At 37.9% G+C, this 22580-nt stretch overlaps 2 protein-coding genes across 5 annotated transcripts in view; one reads left to right on the top strand and one right to left on the bottom strand.

The window, feature by feature from the left end:
• The window catches only part of atg7 (ATG7 autophagy related 7 homolog (S. cerevisiae)), a 79481-nt gene extending 75756 nt beyond the window's left edge, over window positions 1–3725 (top strand). The window contains exon 20 of the mRNA XM_073916161.1: window positions 2862–3725. Within this exon, the coding sequence (XP_073772262.1) occupies window positions 2862–2894 (33 nt within the window). The 3' untranslated portion in view covers window positions 2895–3725. The remainder of the gene's footprint in view (window positions 1–2861) is intronic.
• Window positions 3726–4584: 859 nt separating this feature from the next.
• The window catches only part of vgll4b (vestigial-like family member 4b), a 65150-nt gene continuing 47154 nt past the window's right edge, over window positions 4585–22580 (bottom strand). For 2 of the 4 annotated variants that reach the window (XM_073915689.1, XM_073915688.1), the window contains 4 exons: window positions 12492–12708; window positions 9822–9945; window positions 9151–9353; window positions 4585–5258 (listed from right to left, as the gene is read on the bottom strand). In XM_073915689.1, the coding sequence (XP_073771790.1) occupies window positions 5178–5258; window positions 9151–9353; window positions 9822–9945; window positions 12492–12708 (625 nt within the window). In that variant the 3' untranslated portion in view covers window positions 4585–5177. 4 annotated transcript variants of the gene reach the window in all.

The raw sequence follows: 22580 nt of genomic DNA, 5'->3' as shown, positions 1-22580 counted from the left end.
GGGGGGGTGCGTCTGTGTTTTGCTTGTTCATTCACTCAACACTGAATAAAAATCACAACTTCTTCAGTGCACACTTTTGTATGCCATGTGTCTCACTGTAAACTCCTCACAGCAAGAAGGTCGCTGGTTCGAGTCCCGGCTGGGTCAGTTGGTGTTTCTGTGTGGAGTTTGCATGTTCTCCCCTTGTTGGCATGGGTTTAAACCGGGTGCTCTGGTTTCCCCCACAGTCCAAACACATGTGCTATAGGGGAACTGATCGACTAAACTGGCCGTAGTGTATGAGTGTGTGTGTGTGTGTGTGTGAATGAGTGTGTATGGGTGTTTCTCAGTACTGGGTTGCAGCAGGAAGGGCATCCGCTGTTTAAAACATATGATGGAATAGGTGTGTGTGTGTGTGTTCAGTCTATAGTGGTGATCAGCACTAGTGTATAACAAAAGCTGCAGTGCTGTTTTCAGAAATAAGGAGTCAAATGAAGAGAGTTTTACATTAAATAATCTGCCAATGACGTGAGCAAAACAGCTTGTTCTTCCCCCATTGGCTGATTATTCTGCTTGCTTTAAGGGAAAACTCTCTTCATTTGGCTCTGAAACTGTACACTCTTAAAAATGCTGAGTTAAAATATTTGGTGCATGTTGGGTTATTTATGAATAACTCAACCAGTTGGGTTAAATATTTGGTTGTCTTTTGGGTTATTTTTAACCTTAGTTTGGCTATTTATTTAATAACTCAATCAATTGGGTTAAACATTTGGTGCTTGTTGGGTTACTTTTAACCTTTATTGGGTTATTTATGAATAACTCAACCAGTTGGGTTGTAAATGTTGAATTTCAGCAGTCGACTGATTTAACTGTCACAGAACAGCTGTATTAATATCGTATGTAATGTTGTTTTTGCATTATAAAGTTTATTAAAGCTCTAACACAATAATATTGTAGCTATTTTTATCAAATGACCTCTCCGTGTCGTGTTTTTTAGATCCGTTTCACCAGCGCTTTTAATTATTAATAACACAACCGCACGCTTCATGACTGACCTATATTATATGGATAAAAGCACTGCGTTCAGAATCTAAAATATAATGGAAATAAAGCTTTTTCATAAACTGTATGCTATTTACACAGCCATAACTATAAAATGAACAGTAGCATTAGTAATACACAAATTAATCAACATTTAATCAAAATAACCCATAGTTGGGAAGGTGCTATAATAACCTGCTTATATGTTGAGGTATTTTTAACTCAACTATTTTACCCGAGTGAGGCTCTGTCTGCGTTCTGAATGATCTTGAGATATTGAAAGTTTTTGCGTTCTGTATAGGAAACATCATGTGTGTGTAGCAGATCTCTTACCCTACATGTGCTCTAAAAGTAAATGAAGTTCTCTTAGATGTGCAGGTTGGAGCAAAACAGACAGGGTGAATGCAGAGAGAAGCGTCTGATCTTTCCATCTGGCAGATTGAAGCATGACTTTTCAAGAAATACAATCAGTCTGCTTATTAAATTAGTGAAAACATATAAATGTGTTGATGATTGAGAAAGTTTCATTTTTGTTTTCTATATTATTTATTTGCTTTAGGATTTAATTGTTTTTTCTTGTTCAATTTAGGCAAACACTGCTGTGCTACACATTTAGTCCAGTGCAGATGTTCGTAATGCTTCACATGAATGATTGAATTATATTTATTGAATGATATGCTCTATGAATTCAATAGTTTTTGCACTTCAAGCTTAATATCAAATTTAAAGGAAACTTTAAAGGAAAACAATGAGCAGATGAGTTGTCAAATGTTTCACTGACTATATACACACAAATAAAAATATGTTTCACATTTAATATATATTTTCTTAATAACTGTTTATTTTTCAACAATGTAAAATGTAAGATTTCATCACAATGTTAAAAAACTGTCTCTAAATCATCACATTTGCACATCTTTTTAGTTTCAGATTTCTGCTCTATTCTGTGTGGCGCCGCTTTATTTAGTCGACTCTGATTTTGAAAGCTGAGCCTGATTGGTGCATTTGAAATATTAATTGGCTCAAAGAAAGAACTAAACTACAGTTTGTTTGTTTGTTTGTTTGTTTAAATAAAAAGTCTTAAAATGTAAACAACTTATTAAAAACAGCATATAGTGTGGATAAGTTTGTTTAATAAAAATGTGAATAACTCAATTCTGACAAAAATGTTCGATTAAACCTTACAGATCGACGATGACCATATTCCTGTAGAGCACAGATGTCAAACTCAGTTCCTGGAGGGCCGCAGCTCTGCACAGTTTAGTTCCAACCCTAATTAAACACACCTGATCAAACTAATTGAGTCCTTCAGGCTTGTTTGAAACCTACAGGTAAGTGTGTTGGAGCAGGGTTGGAACTAAACTGTGCAGGGCTGCAGCCCTCCAGGAATTGAGTTTGACACCCCTGCTGTAGATCATCCTGTAGAGAATATTCATACTCTGTAGATAGTTCTTCACTGTTTTTTCCTTCACTAAAGTTTTAATATCACAGTGTCTGCATCATTTATGCTTTATATGTTGAGTTGTGTATCTACTACAGCAGTGTTTCTCAACCACATTCCTGTAGGAGCACCAGCACTGCATGTTCTGGATGTCTCCTTTATCTGTCACACACATTACAGCACTTTCAGTCTCTGCTGATGAGCTGATCATGTAAATCAGCTGTGTTTAGTTAGAGGAGCATGGAGTGTGTGCAGAGCTGGTGTTCTTCCAGGAAGGTGGTTGAGAAACACTGTACTACAGTATTGGTATGCTGACTGTGTATTTGCTGCAGTGTTGGTCTTCGCTGTATGATGATTGTGACGAGTGTTTATATGTTGAATCTCCTCTTCTGTCCTGCAGATCTGGGACATGAGTGACGACGAGAGCATCTGAACGTCTTCATCTGTGCGTTCACATGCTGAAACAGCTCAGAGACTGCTGGAAATGTTGATCTGAAGCTTCACGTTACTCCTGTGAGTCTCCATCAGACACACAGCATCATCTGTATTACACATATGTATTGTTTTTCACCCGTCATTCCAAAGAGGTTTTAGAAACACAGATTATTCTTATATTATTTGTTATTTAATGAAAGTGAAGACTGTTGATTCATTCCAGCAAAACCCTTAAACCTCCATGAAGACATCGTAACAGTAAATCTGTCCAGTGTGTGGATCCTTCATCTGAAGATCTGCACTGCTAAAACAAAGCTTTTCTCAGAGTTTGTGTCTCGTTTCTCATCGAAATATTCTTAAATCAAGAAGCATTTTCTAGACACGTGGGCTTCTTTTAGAGTCAGTTTTCTGCCAGTGGTGTTTGATGAAATGAAGCTGTTTTTGTTCTGATGTGACATTATTTTACTCGCCTCTTTAGGAGATTATATTGAGGGAAAAACTCAATTCATTTTGACTCATTTCTAAAAACAACTATTATTTTTTTTGCTCGTCTAGAACATGCTTAAGTATTTTGAGATATTTGGACTTGAAACAAGACAAACTCTACATAATAAAAGCATTTCTGCAGTGTCATTTAAGCTTCTATTAAATGTACTTATAAACATGAATCAGCAGACTCGAGCTGCAACTCTCAGACTCTAAAAGGCTGATTTTCACTGGCCTGAATGACCATAACAACAACATGCTGATGTGTGTGTGTGTGTCTTCACTGTCTGCTTTCATGGCTTTTTTTTTGTCCGTCCTGATAATAAAACTGAAGCTTCACACAGCGCTGTGTTTGTTCTGTGTAATATTTGCTTGTTTTTAAGTCAGTTGAGAGTAAAACTCAGTCTGTATCAGAACATGCCATCAGCACATCTCCAGATCTTCCATCAGCTACACATGTGCTGTAAATAATGATGATCTGAAAGACTAAAGGCGGCTCAGTGGTCAACACTGTCAAAATCCAGATGCTTCTGTGGGTCTCATCTATTAAATCTGAGCTTCATTCTGTATTCTCTATTGGATTGGGATCAGGTGATTGGCTGGGCCATTCTACAGCTTGATTTTCTTTCTCTGAAAGCATCTGAGTCTCCTCGGCTGTGTTTTGGCTCATTGTCTTGCTGAAATGGTTTGATCTTCATCCTCCTGCTGATGTAGATGTTGAACTGAAGCAGCTGATCTTCATTTACACTGAGGAAGAGCAGAGGCTTGCTGAAGAACTACTGAGAGATTTCAGCTGCTGTCTGGGCTTTCACTGCCCAAATACACCTTCCTTTCTTCATGTGTTCAACAGTTTTTCCTTATGTCATTTCAGTTTATTGCACAGAACTTTATTTGTGAACTATTTAGTTTTGTTTCTTTGGTCGTTACCAACAAGTCAACAGCGCCTTTAGAAACAATAAAAATGTCGACACATTCAATAGTTATAGTCCCTGCTGAATGTTCAACAGAAGAGAGAAACGCAAAGGTTCATGATCCCTCCAGCATGACAAATGCAGTATTTAAAGATCTAATATGCACAAAATTAAGAAATGACTTGCATCAACTTGCCATCCTCCCCAAGAGCATTCGACAGAGGAGTGTGTGTGTGTGTGTGTGTGTGTGTGTGTGTTAACCTGTAAAGCATGACTCTGCAGACGCCGTCAGTGGTTTAAGAGCACTTTATTGTTCATTGAGGCTACTTAAAAGTACAAAACAATGGCCTGCCAAAAGTTTGTTTGATTCCGAGGCCATGAAATGAGGGTATAATACAGATTTACAACTCATCCAGAGGTGCAGTGAACGTCTGTTCTAACGTTGGTTCTCCTGGAAGCGCACGTCCAATAGAAAACATACATACATATATATATATAATGATGGAGTGGAGAAAGATTTGTTCAATTGTCTCCAGAGACAGTCGAAAGCTCCGTTCAGAAGTGTGTCGAGACTCAGTAGCCTTCGAAATAATACACAAGTGGCTATTATTACACTACCGCAGTGTGTGTTCATAGAATAACTGTGTTCCTGCACTTTAACCTTAAACAGACAAAACTACAAACAAAAAAGATCAACTTTTTTACTCCGAGAAAAACAAAAGAGCATGATTACAATACAGGACGAGGGAAATTAAATAGCTACATATCATTAACAAATTAATTGTTCCTCAAAAAATACCTACGATTTGTGTTCTCTGTACATTCGTTACGCACAGCGTAATGATGGTCTTATAGTTCCTATATAAAAACTTTTTTTGTTGTTTTTAATTAAGTGATTTACCTACAGCGTGCGTGCGTGTGTGTGTGTGTGTGTGGTGTTCTGCGCAGATATCTGGCGGTGAAATGTGTGTGTGACGGATTCAGGAAAATCTGAAAACCTGCGCCAGAGTGTGTGAATCGTCTGATAATGATGATCTGAGCTGAAGGAATGTTAGCGTCTCCCGTTTCTGCAGACGTTAGCTAGTAGCTAATCTGACTATAATCCTGCAGCACGAGCCCTAGCGGAGGAATGTTCTGTGTTTCCGTACAAGCGCTCAACAAATACAAGCAGGTAAGATGGCAGACTTCAAACACACATGCACAGGCACGCAAGCGCACACACACACACACACACACACACACACATACGAACACGCATGAATGCATGCACACCGATGCACACACCAACATAGATGTGCACACACACACACAATGAATGCACACGCACACATGGACAGTGTTGTCTTGATCCTGGAATTGAGAACCAATCAGCACTGAAATGAAGCTCGTCCATTTCCCGCTAACGTTTGAGCACTGTTGACTGCGTTCTTAAACAGCACTGATTGGCTGTTGTGTTCACATGCTCAACAGAAATGTCTGTGATTGGCCGTGAAGGTCATCAGTTCACTGAACTCGCCGCTGTTAACTGAGTATAAACACAGACACAGGCACATGGAGCGTTTCAGAGTCGTGATTTATCAGCGGATCACTCGTATGTCAGCTTATAGACAAACTAGCTGAGCTTCGTGGCTTTTAAACACTCCAGTGTGCCTGTATCTGTGTTTATACTCAGTAAACAGCGGCGAGTTCAGTACTGATGACCTTCACGGCCAATCACAGTCATTTCTGTTGAGCATGTGAACACAACAGCCAATCAGTGCTGTTTAAAAACGCAGTCAACAGTGCTCAAATGTTAGTGTGAAATGGACGAGTTTAGAATTTCAGTATGGATTGGTACCGAATTCCCGTATCGAGCAACCCTACATGGACAAACATGACCGCACTAGGGTTGGGTCGATAGACAATGCTGAGCCGGTATACCAATCCTCCACCCCGTTACAACAACAACCTGTTCTTGAGAAATACACGATGGCATTTTAGAACGAAAACGATCCACATCCACACTGGAGTTTCACCTAGCTATGCAACCGTGATGAAGGTATACCGCGGTTTGGAAAAGTCAAGGTTTTAAAAGAGTCAAAATGTTCTGCTACACTGCTCCTGAGGTACACGAGTAAGATTTTGATTTACATTTGTTTTGTTTTGTTTTGAGGACAGCTCTATCTCCAGCAGATAAGAGCTTTAGATGCCGTTTCAAATAGTAAAAAAGTTTTAGAAACAAATGAAAACAGAAGTCAATAATTCAACTCAATTCTTCAGCCTGACCTGTTTACTGCTCCAAAATAGTATAAATCTTTCTCAAATTACAATATATTGTGTACAAAAGGGTAAAAGGTTTTGATTTTACCCAGACATTTAAAAATAATATATTAGAGCAGCAATCTCAATACCATGAAATCGTGATATTAATATCCAAGGTTATCATACCCATACCATCAGAATCTGATACTGGCCTACACCTAGCATTCCTGAACAGCTCTCCATCCACACTATACTGCTGAAAACAAACATCACGTGACCACACACACACACACACACACACACACACACGCGCGCACACGCACACACACACACACACACACACACACTCTGGCATGCGCACGTCTGAGCTCCAGGCAGTCAGCAGGTGCTTCGAGCACAAACCCTAGAGAGCAGTGCACGCCGGACAGTTTATAAAGGATGTCTCGCTGGATGGCGTCTCACTATAGTTGTTAACGGTGATATTTAACTCATCTTGCCTCTATTTAACGACTCTTTGCTCTTTTGAATCTATCAGGTAACGCGTCACAGCGTCAGCACACTGCTTCCGCCTTCACGCTTGTACTCAGTCATTTTAGTGTAAACCTCAGACACTGTTGGTTGCTGTTGGTTGTGCATCTTTTTTTACCAACCAAGTGTGTGGACGCCATTATACCGACACAGATCACTCCTATTCATGCCAGAGTCCTGCAGGAAAAGTGATCTGTGTGACTGATCTTCATTCATTTATGATTTGGTTATGGGCAGGGTCAGACAGAATCTGTGGACATTTTTAGCTATTTCTGCACAAAATGTTGTGAAAAATCTGCAGATTTATGCTGAATGATTTTGGGAGTACAACTAAATCCGTAATATATGAACTAAGAAGTAATACATTTTTACCTTGTATTTAATGTTTACAATGCAAATCCAATTAGATCCAATTTATATGGTAAACAAAGCAAGTGTCTCATATAATATCTCTACTAAAAGACAGAAAACATTACTTTACAAACTATATTGTAAATAAATCGTATAAATATTTTCATTTTAGTCAATAATATTACTGGAATTAATTTCAAAACTGAATAAATCTAAATTTCCACAAGTGAGTAAACAGAATAAGGCTGAAAATCTGGCTAATTCTGCGTGTGCAGATTCAGGGTGGGCCTAGGTATGGGTAAAACAAAGACCATGCGGCTCAGCTAGTTGAAACGGTAGGCTACAATTAATTAATTCGTTATGAATTAATTAATTATTCATAAATAATTAATTCACCACCACCTACGACAACAAAGCCATCGTCCATCGCAATGATTAGACATCGTACCAAATTGGTCGACATCGCCCAACCCTAGCACGCATACACACTGACTTGCACGCAACATGAACGAATGCACGCATGGACAAAAGCACACACACACACACACACACAAGGATGCACATGCATGCACACAGCCACACACACCTGCATGCATGCGCTTGCCGTTGTTGTACAGATTGTCAGCGCTCCAGCAGAGTCATCCAGAGCTGCTGCTGCTGCTGCTGAAGTTTGAGTCGTGCGTCCTCAACCACCCATTAACAACTATACAAAAGCCCAGCGTTCATATATAGACGGCCTGTCCCGAGGCGGATCTCTGTATCTGGCAGCTTCCACCATCAATAAAGACTAGAAGAGAATAATATGGAGTACAACTGTACCAGCAGTAAGTTTATCTAGGACTGTTACTGACAAAAATAAAGTCGAATCTGAATAAAGAGAGAGAAGTAAAAGTATTACGATTGAAATGTCTACACAATAATAGATACCAGCTATTTTAAAAACATGCACGTATAAAGCACTAGCTTAACCTTAAACCGGCTACTCTACTCAAACCACAGTGCCTGGAGGAAATAACCAACAAACGAACCAACGCAAAACGAGAAGAATGCCCACGTCTGCCGCGGTCCAGCACCGGAGAGACTAATGTCAAGTGCCAGATCCGAAATAATAAAATAAGATCAGCTTTCTCCCATAAACACCATAAAAAGAGATCACTTCCTGTCTGCATGAGCCATTTCTGAACATCTAACATGTGTGTGTGTGTGTGTGTGTGTGTGTGACACTAAACTGACACGACCTCCATCCATCCATAGTGCAAAATCAGTCCAGGCCCTCCGCTTTCGTTTCTCTGCTTTTGTTTGTCTTCAAGTATACACATACAGAGTCAGGCTCCACCGGGAGAGAGAGAGAGAGAGAGAGCATGCCACAGACAGAACGGCTTGCAATGGCTTGTGGGTAAAAAAGGTTTGCATCAGCGTTTTCTTTGGTATCTGAGGCAGATGGTTAGATCATATCTGGCTGATTTCTTTTCTTTCAAATCTCAAGAACCAAACAAACAAACAAAATAAAAGCTGTCTGTAAAGATATGGGCATCCCATAATGCTAAAAAAAAAAAAAAGTACACTAGCATACTTAGAAAAGCAGTAAAATAAGCAGATTTGGAGAGTTTAGGAGCTCGTCCTGGTGGTATGTACATTAGCGATACGTCTGCGCTGCTAATCATGCGTGTGTGTGTGTGTGTGTTTGTGGTCCTGTCTTCAAGACACCAGGGACGGGGAGTGATTGTGGTTCACCATGTGTGTGTTTGGAGAGGCGTCCGGGGAGCTGGAGCCTCCTTTAGCCTTGATCTGCAGCCACGTTTCCCCCAGAGCCTTGGCGAAGTGGTCGTCCACCGAGCCGGTGATGGACACGGAGTTTGTGACGGGCTCGGGCTCCTTGTAGTTCTTGCCCAGACTGCGGCGGAAATGCTCCTCGATCACAGGGTCACAGGCGGTGTTCGCTGAGACACGGAGAGAGAAATTAAATGATTAGCACTGCACTGGATAATTACAGGCAGGTGTGCTTGATTTGGGTTGCAACTGAAATCTGCAGGAAGGTAGAGCCGAGGGAACAGCGCTGCCGAGTCCTGAACTGAACTGTGTGAGGCAGCGGCCCTCCACAAACCGAGTTTGGCACCCCTGACTAAAGAGATGCTATTGTAATAAGTGTGACAGGTTAAACAATAATTAATCTACCGCATGAGTGATATAACAGAACAATTTAGCAGTTTTAAAACCATGACTTTACTAAACTGTGGAAAACCGGTTATCTTCCCCTGCCGACTGACATCAGAGGATCTGCAATGTTGATTCAGTATTAGGCGATATTAATACCACATTACAGGATCCTGCAGGGTTCAGTGATGATGGAGTGACAGCGTATTGTCTGTGGTGATGTGTTGGTGGGTCAGTATTCCTGCTGTACTCACAGTTGGAGGCTCTCCTGTAGCTGGCGTTCAGGCCGGGGGAGCAGCCGTTGTGGGAGCCGGTGCAGTGGCTGAGGTTACAGTTACGGTTGTTAGCTGGAGCACAGGTGATCACAGAGGGCCGGTTCTGAACACACACAGTCAGAATTATTAGCCCTCCAGTTAAAGTAATTATTTTATACATTTTCCCAATGTTCTGTTTAATAAAGATAATATACATGGGAGATGGAGAGATTTGAGTTTGTCCATATCAGCTTCTTCATGGCAAAAAAATTAAATAAAACACAGATCAAGTTTACCACATTTTATAAACATCACGTGTCTATAACTATAATAATATGTTCACAATAAAATTAAACAGCTTGGTACATTAATACCCCTGCCAAATATTACAAAAGGAGAGTTCACAGTAATCATGGTGGGAATTTCAGTTTCTAGAAGTCAACTGGATCAACTGGTACCAGGCCGCACAAGAAATCATAAATTATTTCTGTTTTATTTATCCGTGTCTGAAGGATCTTTTTTATTTTGAAAAGTCTTTTATTTTGAAAAATGACCGTATTCTCTCGGTGGGTTACAGTGGGTCACTTGCGCACCCAAATTTAACCCACAAGCAGCAGATCATCTTAAAACACTGGAAAACCCCAGTTTAAAGAAGGGGCTAATATAATGACTAAAACAGCTTCATATGAACGTTTACAAATTACATAAGGACAAAGCACGGGTCCCTGTATGTGAATTTAAAATAAATAAATAAATAAATATATATATATATATGGTTTCAGCTACAGTCATTCTTTCATTCATTGTTGTTGTTGTTTTTAATAGTGGGTTATAATCGCACCAAAACGCATTAAAAGGTAAATCAATTATAAAAGCGCAAACTTTTCTGTTACCGTAAGTTAGTAGGGCTGTGCGCTATTTGTTCAACATTTTAAGGTGACTTGCTGACATGCTTGAGGCCAGCAAACACGACGTAGCTTTCAGTTAAGATGAACAGTTTACATAATTATACTTATAGATAAAGGTCTGTGATTCTGCATACAAAGACTTTAATGTTATCTTGCTGGAGTTTACTGCCATTTCACTTTACTCCAGGACGCATTAATCCCGCTCTCTAGGTCTATTGGAGACATTCAGAAATATTCCCAGCAAATCTAATAAATGTTGAAGACATACTCGCTACATAAATCATAATCACACTTCAGCAGCGTTTATTTGAGAGCGCACAAGAAGATCTGCGCTTGAGCAGCGTGTTTGAGAACGTGAAAGAAGTTTTGTGCACGAGCAGAGGAAATCAGCGCGCAAGCAGAGACTGGCATGCTCGTATTAATGTTACTTAAATGTGATCCCGACGTGTAAAGGCTAATTTGTACTTCAACGTCAAGCGCACGCATATGCTACGGCGCAGCCTACACGTTGACGCATAGCCCTACGCCATGGCTGTCAGCGTCGCTGACGTGCACCTCTCAAAAAATGTAACTACACGTTGCAACGACACGTAGTGCAAGCTCTGTCATTGGTCGGCTTGGTAGCGCTGACGAGTCTGGGCGGGACCGAGAGCCGCGTGAGCCCGATGGAGCGATTGTTAACAAGTGTGGAGTCCCGTGAAGGAGCTCCGGATGGAAAGATTTGTTCTGTGTTTACCTCATAGTTAAAGTTGTTGCACGTCCGCCGGTTCCTGCCTCAAAATGTGCGAGTTTGAGCCACTTGTACATCCCGGAAGTGTTCAGAAAGTACAAAACAGCAGTGAAGAAACTCGACACAGAGACACATTTACACCTCACTGCCAACTAGCGTTTCAGAAGTGTTAATGCAGACCAACAGAGACAGCGCAAAAGTATAAATGCACAGCTACACGCGTTGCATGCGCCGTGGGTTACGCCGGTTACTTGACGCAGAAGTATAAACCAGGCGTAATCCTGCGCTCACCACATTTCTCTATTTGTCATTGAAATAACCGCATAGGTATTTGGTAGATTTGTGTAAAAGACCTGCCGCCACAGCTGGAAAAAATCCAAGAGGAAACACTGATATACGTTAAACATAAAAAACTTCATCAAATGCAAATTAATAATAGATAAGAAAATACATAATAATATAACAAATACAAATCTTCAACAGTTTAAGGTTTTATCTAAGAATACAAGTTAAAGCGAGCATATGCCTAATCTCAGGCCACTTGTAAACAAGTCTCTCTCCTGAAAAAGATCTCAGGCTCCAAAAATATAAGACCCCCAAACAGTGTTTCATCTCCTACCGATAAACGTCTGGTGAAAGGTTAATGTGACTATTTTCAATTGTATACAGTTTCTTTTAGATGATGTAAGGTAATTAAAATAGTCAATTAAATAGACTCAAGCATTCATTTAGTTGCTTAAGCGTAAAACTTGATGAAAATCCATTTAAACAAGTGACGCCAGCATCAGCAGGCGAGTGCAGAAACTCCATTGAAAATACTGTGGTAAAATGTTCATACTTTAAACACAGGACGCTGAACAATGTAATTAAATACAGCGCTTATTGTACATTCATATATCAATCAGGCAGTGAAGATCAGTGATTATTAAAGATAACAGACCTTAAACTAGAAGCTACTGAAGACTCTATTATAAGACTGAAAGGAGCTTTTGACTGGTGAATGTGAATGACTGCAGCGGTGTGTGTCTGTACCTGCTGGCGCTCCACAGGGCTGGCAGTAGGAGAGATGCCCATGCTGCGGCTGGAGTCCATGTTTTTGGTCAGTGCAAGCGGCTGGTCCAGGGCCAGGCTGGGCATGTAGAGATGATGCCCACCAACCAGACTCATGCTGGGGGCCGCCATGCGCTCGATGGGGCTGCGGCTGCGCTCCCGGGGGTCCTTGCGGTAGTCCCCGTTGGCAGGCTTTCCTCTGGAAGAGAAACAAAGCAGGGATTGTAGTGAGTAGGCATGGGACAATAACTGGTTTTGAGAAGTCAAGGTTTTAAAACTGGTGACATTTTCTGTTTTACTGTTCCTGAAGTCAACATCATTATCCATATATACACTACCTGACCAAAGTCTTGTTGCATATCCTAGTTTTAAGAGTAACAAATAATAACTTGACTTCTAGTGGATGATTTGGTGTCAGAAGTGTCTCTATGAAAGGTGAAGGCCTCTATATGTGGCTTATTTGAGCTCAATTAAATCTGATCATGTGTTGATGTTGACTGATTTGATGAGGACAGTGCGGTCTGACTCTGCTCAGACTAAAGTCTCATCACAGAACAGAAATAATGTCCAGTATAGAATATAAAGTCCTGCTGCAGTGGAGACAGAATGAAGATTGTGTCTGACTCCATCATGAGCTTGGAGGACTGCATCCATACATCTCTGACATGACTCACATCACTGATTAATAAAGTCATCTGGAATGAAGAAGAAAGCTTCAGCAGGACTCCCAGAGTTCATCAAGACTCTTTGTGTTCATCTTCAGCGCCTCCTCCTTCATCAGCTCAATAATGTTCATGTCTGGTGACTGGGCTGGCCAATCCTGGAGCAGCCAGACGTTCTCTGCTTTCAGGAGCTTTGATGTGGAGGCTGAAGTATGAGCAGGAGCGCTATCCTGCTGGAGAATTGTCCCTCTCCTGTGGTTTGTGATGTAATGGGCAGCACAGATGTCTTGATACCTCAGGCTGTTGATGTTGATCATCCACTCTGCAGATCTCTCCATACTGAATGTACCCCAAACCATGATCTTTCCTTCACCAAACTTGACTGATTTCTCTGAGAATCTTAGCTCCATGCGGTTCCAGTAGGTCTTCTGCAGTATGTGTGATGATTGGGAAATCCATCTGCCGACACTTTTCCAAATGATCAACTAGAAGTCGCTCTTACAACTGAGATCTATGACAAGACTTTAGGCAGGCGGTGTACACACACACACACACACACACACACACACACACACACACACACACACACACACACACACACACACACACACACACACACACACACACACACACACACACACACACACACACACTATTTGTATTCAGCAAGTACACATACATATTTTATAAATACAAACTTTTATTCTGGATGTGATTTATAGTTTGACAGCACTAACAACATTAGTTAATAATCTCTTGTTGGTCTATTTAGCAGAGCCCACACATTATGTAGACACGTAATATTTAAATAATTAAAGTTTAGATGATATGCTAAGCTCATTTACAGGTTATACTTTCGATTTAAAGTTCAAAACTTGCTATTCTATATATATTTTACATACATCAAATATATTTTCTGTTGTTTATTTAGTTGAATTTACAGTTTTGGCCAGCAGGTGTCCTTAGCATGTGCTGTTTCAAACACTTCAACATTGCAATTTCAAATCATTTTGTGGCAATTGCTTTGATTTGAGTTTCTCACATCGCTAGTCAACACTGCTAGCATTCAAGCACTCGTTTAGCCAGTAATCTGCATTGTTTCAAAGACAGTTTTGTTCCATTTGTTCTCACAACTCTACATTAGCTCAGATCACTGCTTACAAAAGGCCCTTTCCCTCCGCCGACCTCCTTTCCTGTTTTTCTATTCCCTCTTAAAAGAATAGACACACACACACACACACACACACACACACACACACACACACACACACACACACACACACACACACACACACACACACACACACACACACACACAAGCCATCCACCCTTCCGGAAGGATCGCTCTCCTGCTGCCAGCAGTGCGGGGGCCCAGCGAGGGGCCGAAAGCAGCATTGAAAGGGCTTCATCTGTGCTGCGCAGGAAGAGAACAGAACTTAATACCCTTCAGCGGCACAACAGAGCCCAACAACAGCCACTGAAACTATAATCAGGTATTTGAAGGAGATGCTTTCAGTGCACAATCTGAGATCGGGGAGCTTCAACCACCTTCAGGAGGAGAAACGCTGAAGATGAACTACAGTCTCAGCCTGAAATGAACAACACTGAATTTGAGAACAGAGTAAGATGTCATGGGGACTAAAAATAAAAGTTGTTTGTTTAATTGTTTACGCTTTACCAACTTAAATTTCCCTTGATTCAATTTTTTATTCATTTATTTTTTATTTACCTGCATTTTTAATTTTATTCAAATTTTCCTAAAAGTAGAAAACACTGAATAGTAGAACAAAACAGAATAGAAAAAGATGGATTAAAAATAAAAGGTGTTTAGCTTTTAGGCAATTATTGTTGAGGAATAATGAATTTAATTACTCATGCTTTTATTACTAATTTAAAATTTTACTATAAAAAGAAAAGGACAATAGAGGAAAAAATTAATTCAGGTAAATAAAAAATAAAAAAAGGAATCTAGAAATATTTAATTAAAAACACTGAATTAAAAAAAAACTGAATAGGCAAAGTGTTTATAGTCCCTAAAAAGTAATTATTATAATAAATTGTTGAAGATTAATAAACGTTTTAAATTATCCATGCTTTCTAGTGCTAACTTTAAATTTATCATAGAAAAACGTTCAAGAAACAAAATGAAACATTGAATCAATAATAATTTGAATAGAAAACACTAAATTCGAGAACAGAACAGAATATGAAAATATGCCATAGGCCCTAAAATAATGTTACACACACTTTTAATAAATGTTTTTTTGAAAGACTTATGCAAGTTTTTTTTTTTTTATTATTTCTTTATTACCAACTTTGTTTATCTGGATTTTTTTCTATTTTAGGTTTATTGGACTATTATGGTCAAATTTAAAGTAGAAAACGCTGAATATCGTCGTCATAGGGACTAAAATAAAAGGCGTTTAACTTTTAATTAATTATTGTTGACAATGAATTTGTTTAATTACTCATGCTTTCTATAATTAACAAAATTTGACCATAAAGAGAGTCCCAGAAAAAGATTCAAATAAACAAAAACACTGAACTTATTATAATAATTTGCTGAAGATTAATAAACGTAAAATACGAAAAATAAAAGTTAAATTATCCATGTTTTTTATTGCTAACTTTGAATTTTACTATAAAAAATGTTAAAGAAAATTAAAAAGAGAGAAAAATACATGTAAATAAAACAAATAAAACATTTAATCAGTAATAATTTAAATAGAAAACACTTAATTTGAGAAAAAAAATTTTTTTTTTTTACTTTTATTTACCTGGATTTGTTTTATTTATTTTATGTTTATTAAACTATTGTGGTCAAATTTAAAGTAGAAAACACTGATTGACAAAGGTGTTTCATTTTGAATCAATTATTGTTGATAAATACATTTGTTTATTTACTCATGCTTTCTATTACTAATTTAAAATTAACCATAAAAAGCTCAAGAATATAAAATAGGGGAAATAATTCAGGTATAAAATTTTAATTAAACACTGAATTAAAAAAACTGAACAGGATAGGAGAACGGAAAATTATGTTCATAGTCCCTAAAAAATAAATATAATAATAATTTGTTGCAGATTAATAGTTTAATTATTCATGCTTTCTATCACTAACTTTCATCCTAAAAAAATTAAATAAAGTAAAAAAGTTTAAATACAGGTAAATAAAATAAATAAATAAAACATTGAATCAATAATAATTTGAGTAGAAAACACTGAATTTGCAAACAAAACGGAATATGAAAAATGTCAAACAGCCCAAAATAAAAATGTAAAACATTTAATAAACTATTGTTAAAAGGCTTATCTGTGTTTCATTATTCACGTTTCTTTATTACCAATTTAAAGTTTTTACCATTAATGAGAAAAGGGGCCGAGTATGTGGAGCGTTTTCCACCTTCAGGATTTACTCCAGTCTCAGCTGCGATCCTTGTTGAAATGGTCTGTTACTTGGCAACACAATTGGCAGGAGAAGCATCCGCAAGTGAACGGTTACGTCTACCGGAAATTACTGTCCTCACAACAACTAATGGAAAGCAGTGGAAGGAAATCTGTCTTACTGTCAGAAACTACTCCTTCACAATCCCTTCCTCTGCAAGATCAACCCTTACCATAAACACACACACACACACACAGTTTACACATTTACTTTAGCTGAGATATAATGACAGCACCACAGTACACTGATTTAAACCGTCTCCAAGTAAACAGCAGGCTGTTATTAGAAACAAAAGTTCTTTTGTGTGTGTGTGTGTGTGTGTGTGTGTGTGTGTGTGTGTGTGTGTGTGTGTGTGTACGTTTGATTGCTGAGCTGCTGGCTCACATCTTTTTTTTGTGTGTGTGAAACGGCATTATAAAAATGTCCACACTTCATTCAATCAGTCAGTTTACACCTTATAAGCTTGGTTTTAGTTTGCTTTTATATGTTCATAAACTACTGTAGTGTTTAAGGGCATCGAGTGGTTAATCATGTCTGCAATCAAGCAGTTTCATTGTTGATTTAATGTTGGCTTACTATGAACTTGCTCTCTACATTAGTTCATTAATAGGACAAAAACTTACATTTAAATCAACTGATCAAATCTGAAGATTCACCCTGCCTTGAATCAACACACAGAAATGTTGCTATGAATGCATTAGACTTTTACATTGTTTACGCTAGGGCTGAACAATATATCGTTTGAGTATCGATATCACAGTGTTGTGTATCAGCAAGTCACACATCAAGATCAGATTATTTATTAAAGATTAAAAGATAAACATTATTAAATACTATTTTTTAAATCATATATACACACTGATGACCATGCTATTTTACATTTGACTGCTCAATTTCTGTACTTGAACACTGTTAGACTGCAGAAAACAGTAAAGCACTGTTCATTTGTTTTTGCTTGTAATTTATCATATTTTATGCAGATCTTCTGTATGAAAAAGACTTGACCATCTCAGTCACTCTAAATGAATGAAATCTTTAAATCGGCTTGTCAAATGTTATTCATATCGGTATATATATCGCAGTAAAACAGAAGATCACAATGTCAGATTTTTCCAATATCCTGCAGATCAAGTTTACACAACAAAAACCAACCAAGAAATATTAAATACTGTAAAAAGACGTGCATCCTTAAAGTTTTGGACTTTAAATAACCTCCTTGCACTTAGGAAAGCCAGACTTATGTATTAGGAGAGTCATGGTGGTGTGAAGGAAGGGTGAGGATCTAAATGAATTATAATTTACATATTTAATTATTCACTGTATACTAGGGTTGTAACGGTATGAATTTTTCACGGTATGATAATCGTCTAAAACAATACCACGGTTTGACGGTTTCGCGGTATACGGTATGTTACAAATGTTACAAAATAATAGAACAGTAAAGCAAATTTGACTTTTTCCATATAATATATTTTTAGTTACTATAAACAACACCACTTACAATGAACAAATAAAAAAATAAGAAAATAATAAATAATGTGTCAAAGTCCAAATAAAGTCCAAATAAACATGGTGCAAATCCTCAGTATAAAATAGATATAAATATTTACTATACTATAAATAGTTACATAACGAAACTAGATTCAATATGGAACATCCTTAGGTTCTATGTGCCAGCATGGATTTGGATGTGGTTGTATGCAATGCAGACAAACAGCTGCATCTTCATTTGCGTCTTTTGAAAACAGCAAGAGCAGCAGTTCGTCTTTGCTGTTTCACTGTTTTGTCATGTTTCTGTGCTGCTGTGCATGCAAAAGTACTTAGTATGAGAATTATTTCATGCAAAACTTTTTTTTTTGGGTTTTATTTAGCCGCGCATAAATGTATGCCTTTCTCTCATTCCGTGTTGTTCAAAAAGCTTGGTCCACAAACAAAAGCGAAACCTATGCTTATTGGTTGTGATATAGCGAGTTTGAACCAATCTAGGCATGGAGGAGGGACAATGCATCAATGTATCATGTCTGATTTGTCCGGAGACACAGTGACGAGCGTTTCTTTGTCAAATCAGCGTTGTCAAATGTTGATGACGTAACCGCACTGATTCCGGAGCCTCTGAAAGTCCGCGAATGTTATGTGATACGGCAATGGAAAGCTGAGATTCTCTTCTTTATGCCAATCTTTGAATTGTATGAATCGGATCAGCGGATCAAAAGTTATTAAACATTTAAGAGCAATACTTATTTTTAGCCGCGGGCGGCTGTCTCGGTCTTTAAGGGTTAAAACCGTTGATATGCAATTGTTCATGGTATGATAATCGTGCACGTTCAAATCGTGGTAAACCGTCATACCGGTATATTGTTACAACCCTACTGTATACTTTATATCATTGAGTAAATGTCCAAGCATCCACCAGCTACAAAACCATTTACCTTTCATTTATGCACATTTACACAGGCAAATCTAGTCATTTCAAACTAAAACAAATGTAAATAAATAAATTAAATGCACACAACTGGACATTTCCCCCGGCAGCTTTCATGCTTGTGTTGGACACGGATCTGTAAATGTAATAGAAAGTGAGTTCAGTGCTTCATGCATTATTACTAATATCAGTAATTTAGCTAATGTGATGCACATTTAAACACAGGAGATCAGACATCGTAATGTCAGCAGGAAGGTCAGATCTGGGAGAATATTGAGAGAAACCTGCTGAAAGCCTCTTCAATAGAGACCCCTCAAACACAAAGAGCAAGGGTCCCTTTTATTCCTCCAGATCTTTCAGTTCTCTGCTATTCCTCTCAGATGCCAGCTAAAACCTTCTGGCAATTTTCCTTGAGTGCTTTCAAGACCATTTGCTTCAAGAAAATATATTTCCCAATTCTGTTTAGGATTATTAAAACCACCAGGAACTCCAGAAGATCCAGAATTCTGCATTATATTGTGGAAAATGGACATGGCAATGCTTTGGATTTGTCTGCAACACTGAAGTGAATTTAATTTCACGAGATGACATCACTATCTGGATGCAACTTATCATTTTAGATTGATTGGGATTATGTAGGGGAGCATCTTCAGAAAATATAATAACCAAATTAAAAGCATAGACGAATACAACAAAGACACAAATTAAATTAAGCACTTGTTATGGTTTTCTGTGGAATACAACAGTGTTGGAGTAAAGAAATTCAATAATCATTTGTAAAATAAAACTGTATCATCCAAATACACTTGATCTGTTAAAGCTTCAAACCATTCAACTTATTGACTTAAATTTGCTGTCACAGGTCTTAAACACAAAATCCAAATGAAATCTTTCCCTCTATAGGGTCAAACTTTACAACGACTCTACAAATCACACGTGCTGAAGTCTGGTGGCTGGTTATTATAATCCAACTCAACACTGTAGATCTTGCGATGTGACTATTGCACTACTGACTACATTCATACATTGAGATATGGATGCTGAAACGATATACTGTGCATGTGTAAACATGTACATCTGTGTTTTGATGAACTCATGCAAAAACCCAAACATTCAAGAGCACATGGGTTAAAGCACACTACATAAGCAGAGGAAAAGCAAAGACTTGACCAGCATAATTCTCAATATCTCTGTCAGTAATCTGCCCACTTGTAGCACAGTGACACACAATGTTGAACACAAGGCAAAATAAGTCCTGATGGGAGTTCGTGCCTACAATGTTGTTTATGGAGTGGTATTAAAGTTTGTAGTTGTAAATGTCTCTGCAGTGATATACACTGATGAACATGTAAGATTATTTAGTAAATGTGTAATATATACAGTAATATATTTGTGCATGTACATTAGATCAGTGGTCCTCTACACCCGGTACCGGTCCATGGATCAATTGGTACCGAGCCGCACAAGAAATCATTTATTATTTCTGTTATATTTATTATATATTAAGTCTTTTGTTTTGAAAAATGACATTTCTCTCTTGGTTACATCTCAGTCACAAATTTAACCAACAAGCAGCAGATGAAGTAAGAGACAGACGTCTCTAGAAAGTTTCCCTGAGAAGAGGTAAAGGCCCAGTGAAGGCCCAACGAACTGCCAAGGAATGAATCTGAAACTCATTTGACAACAAATCAGGTGAATCCGGCATGTCTGGGGAAGAAGATCAACTGCTGGAGATCGCAAATGACGGCGGCCTTTTGGGTGCCGTTCACATATCGCATCTTTTCTTTTCTAGAGCTCGCATAAGTTTCTTGTTTCCAATAGAGGTGCGATAGTACCAGATCAGACAGTACCAAAGACAAAACTGATCAACTATCTAACAAACAACAGTCTGAATATTACTACAGCTAAATTAATGGGGGGAAATATGAATAAAAATTGTAACAAATAGGAAAATAACATAACTAATAGGTAAATATGTGCTATTTCCTCTCAAAAACAAAAACTGTATAAAAATGAGAAAACAGCAAGCCTAAAAGCATCTGGTATAGCCTAATGTACTCTGGTTATGTGCGAGTTTAAAGGGTCAGTTCACTAAAAAATTAATCATTTACTCACATTTGACTTGGTCTGAATCAGATAATCTTTTGTTAAACACAAATAAAGAAATATTACAGAGTGTTGGAAACCTGTAACCATTGACATCCATATTATTTCTTTCTCCAACTATGGATGTAAATGGTTACAGGTTTCCAACATTATTCAAATTATTTTAGGTAAGTAAATGACCGTTTCATTAATGTCTTAGCATGACCCAGTGCGAAATTTAATTTCAAGTTGTTTAAACATCAGCAATAAAAAGAGAGAAACGTATAAAAATAACCGCTCTCTCTAAAATACTCCCTCTTTAAGTGCTCTGATCAATGAAAGAGCCCATTGTGCATTTCAAGTCAAGGTCTTGGGTTTGGTAAAACAATTAGTGAAGTGAACTGTAGCATCTTAAACTAGTTCTCCCACAGTAATCTACTTATTCAAATCAATGTACAAGAACCACATGCAAACCTTTCTACATTTATTTTTATTATAACCGAAAAAGTGAACAATCATCTTTTGCGCCAACCGAGGATGAAATAGGAGTAGGGTGGGCGGTCTGATCCAGACTTTATAGAAGTGATGTAAACTCCGCAAGACTCACTTTAGTCACAGATGCAGGCCAATAAACCGGGGACATTTTCTCATAATTGCATTTCATAGCCGCGCGGCAAAACCTCACGATCTTGGCAGGAGGAATTCTCTCTTATTTCTCCTTCAAGTCGCTGGACGCTCGCCCACAAAGATACAGGAAACATCTGGGAGAAATCAAGGCGAGGAAGGCAGAACCACAGGATGCAAACAGTGGAAATACTTCATCTGATAGTATTCACGCTGCTCAATATCACACCCATTTACAGAGCCTTTAGCTTTAAAACATTAACCTTTGTGGTACTATATGTTAAGGATATTTTCATCCAATCCTTAATTTGGCCATAATTGTCTCTGTGTTTTAGCAAATGGAAAGATTTTTTTTGACGAATCTTATTTTAAAAACATATTTTGTAAAAATGCTTTGAAAATTTGCAACAACTCAATCCACTAGGCAAATCAACTCTCTTTGGTTATGTTTGTGGCTGTTTTTGCCCCATTGACTTCTATTATAATCAAAACCATAACAGCATATAAACATGCATTCTCTACTGTTGCTGTTTTTATATTGAGAAGCAGTAAAGCGTGTAATAAATGAGTATTTTTATACATTTCTCAGTGAAATTCAGTAATACATACTGTTCAAAACACTTAAACAACACAAAGCAACTCCAAGTGTTCTAGTTTTTTCTTTATTTTTAGTCGTATTTTTTTTGCATTTAAACAAAACAGATTTGTTCTACAGATATATTTATTAAAATAAGATTTTAGTCATCAAACATCTTTATAAATAAAAAAGAATGCAAGCAAAATATAGTATATAGTATATATATATATATATATATATATATATATATATGTAT

The sequence above is a fragment of the Danio rerio genome, chromosome 11 (assembly GCF_049306965.1).
Source record: "Danio rerio strain Tuebingen ecotype United States chromosome 11, GRCz12tu, whole genome shotgun sequence".
Classification (NCBI taxonomy): Eukaryota; Metazoa; Chordata; class Actinopteri; order Cypriniformes; family Danionidae; genus Danio; species Danio rerio.
Note: the sequence above shows the minus strand (reverse complement) of the source record. Positions and strands in the feature narration are given on the sequence as shown.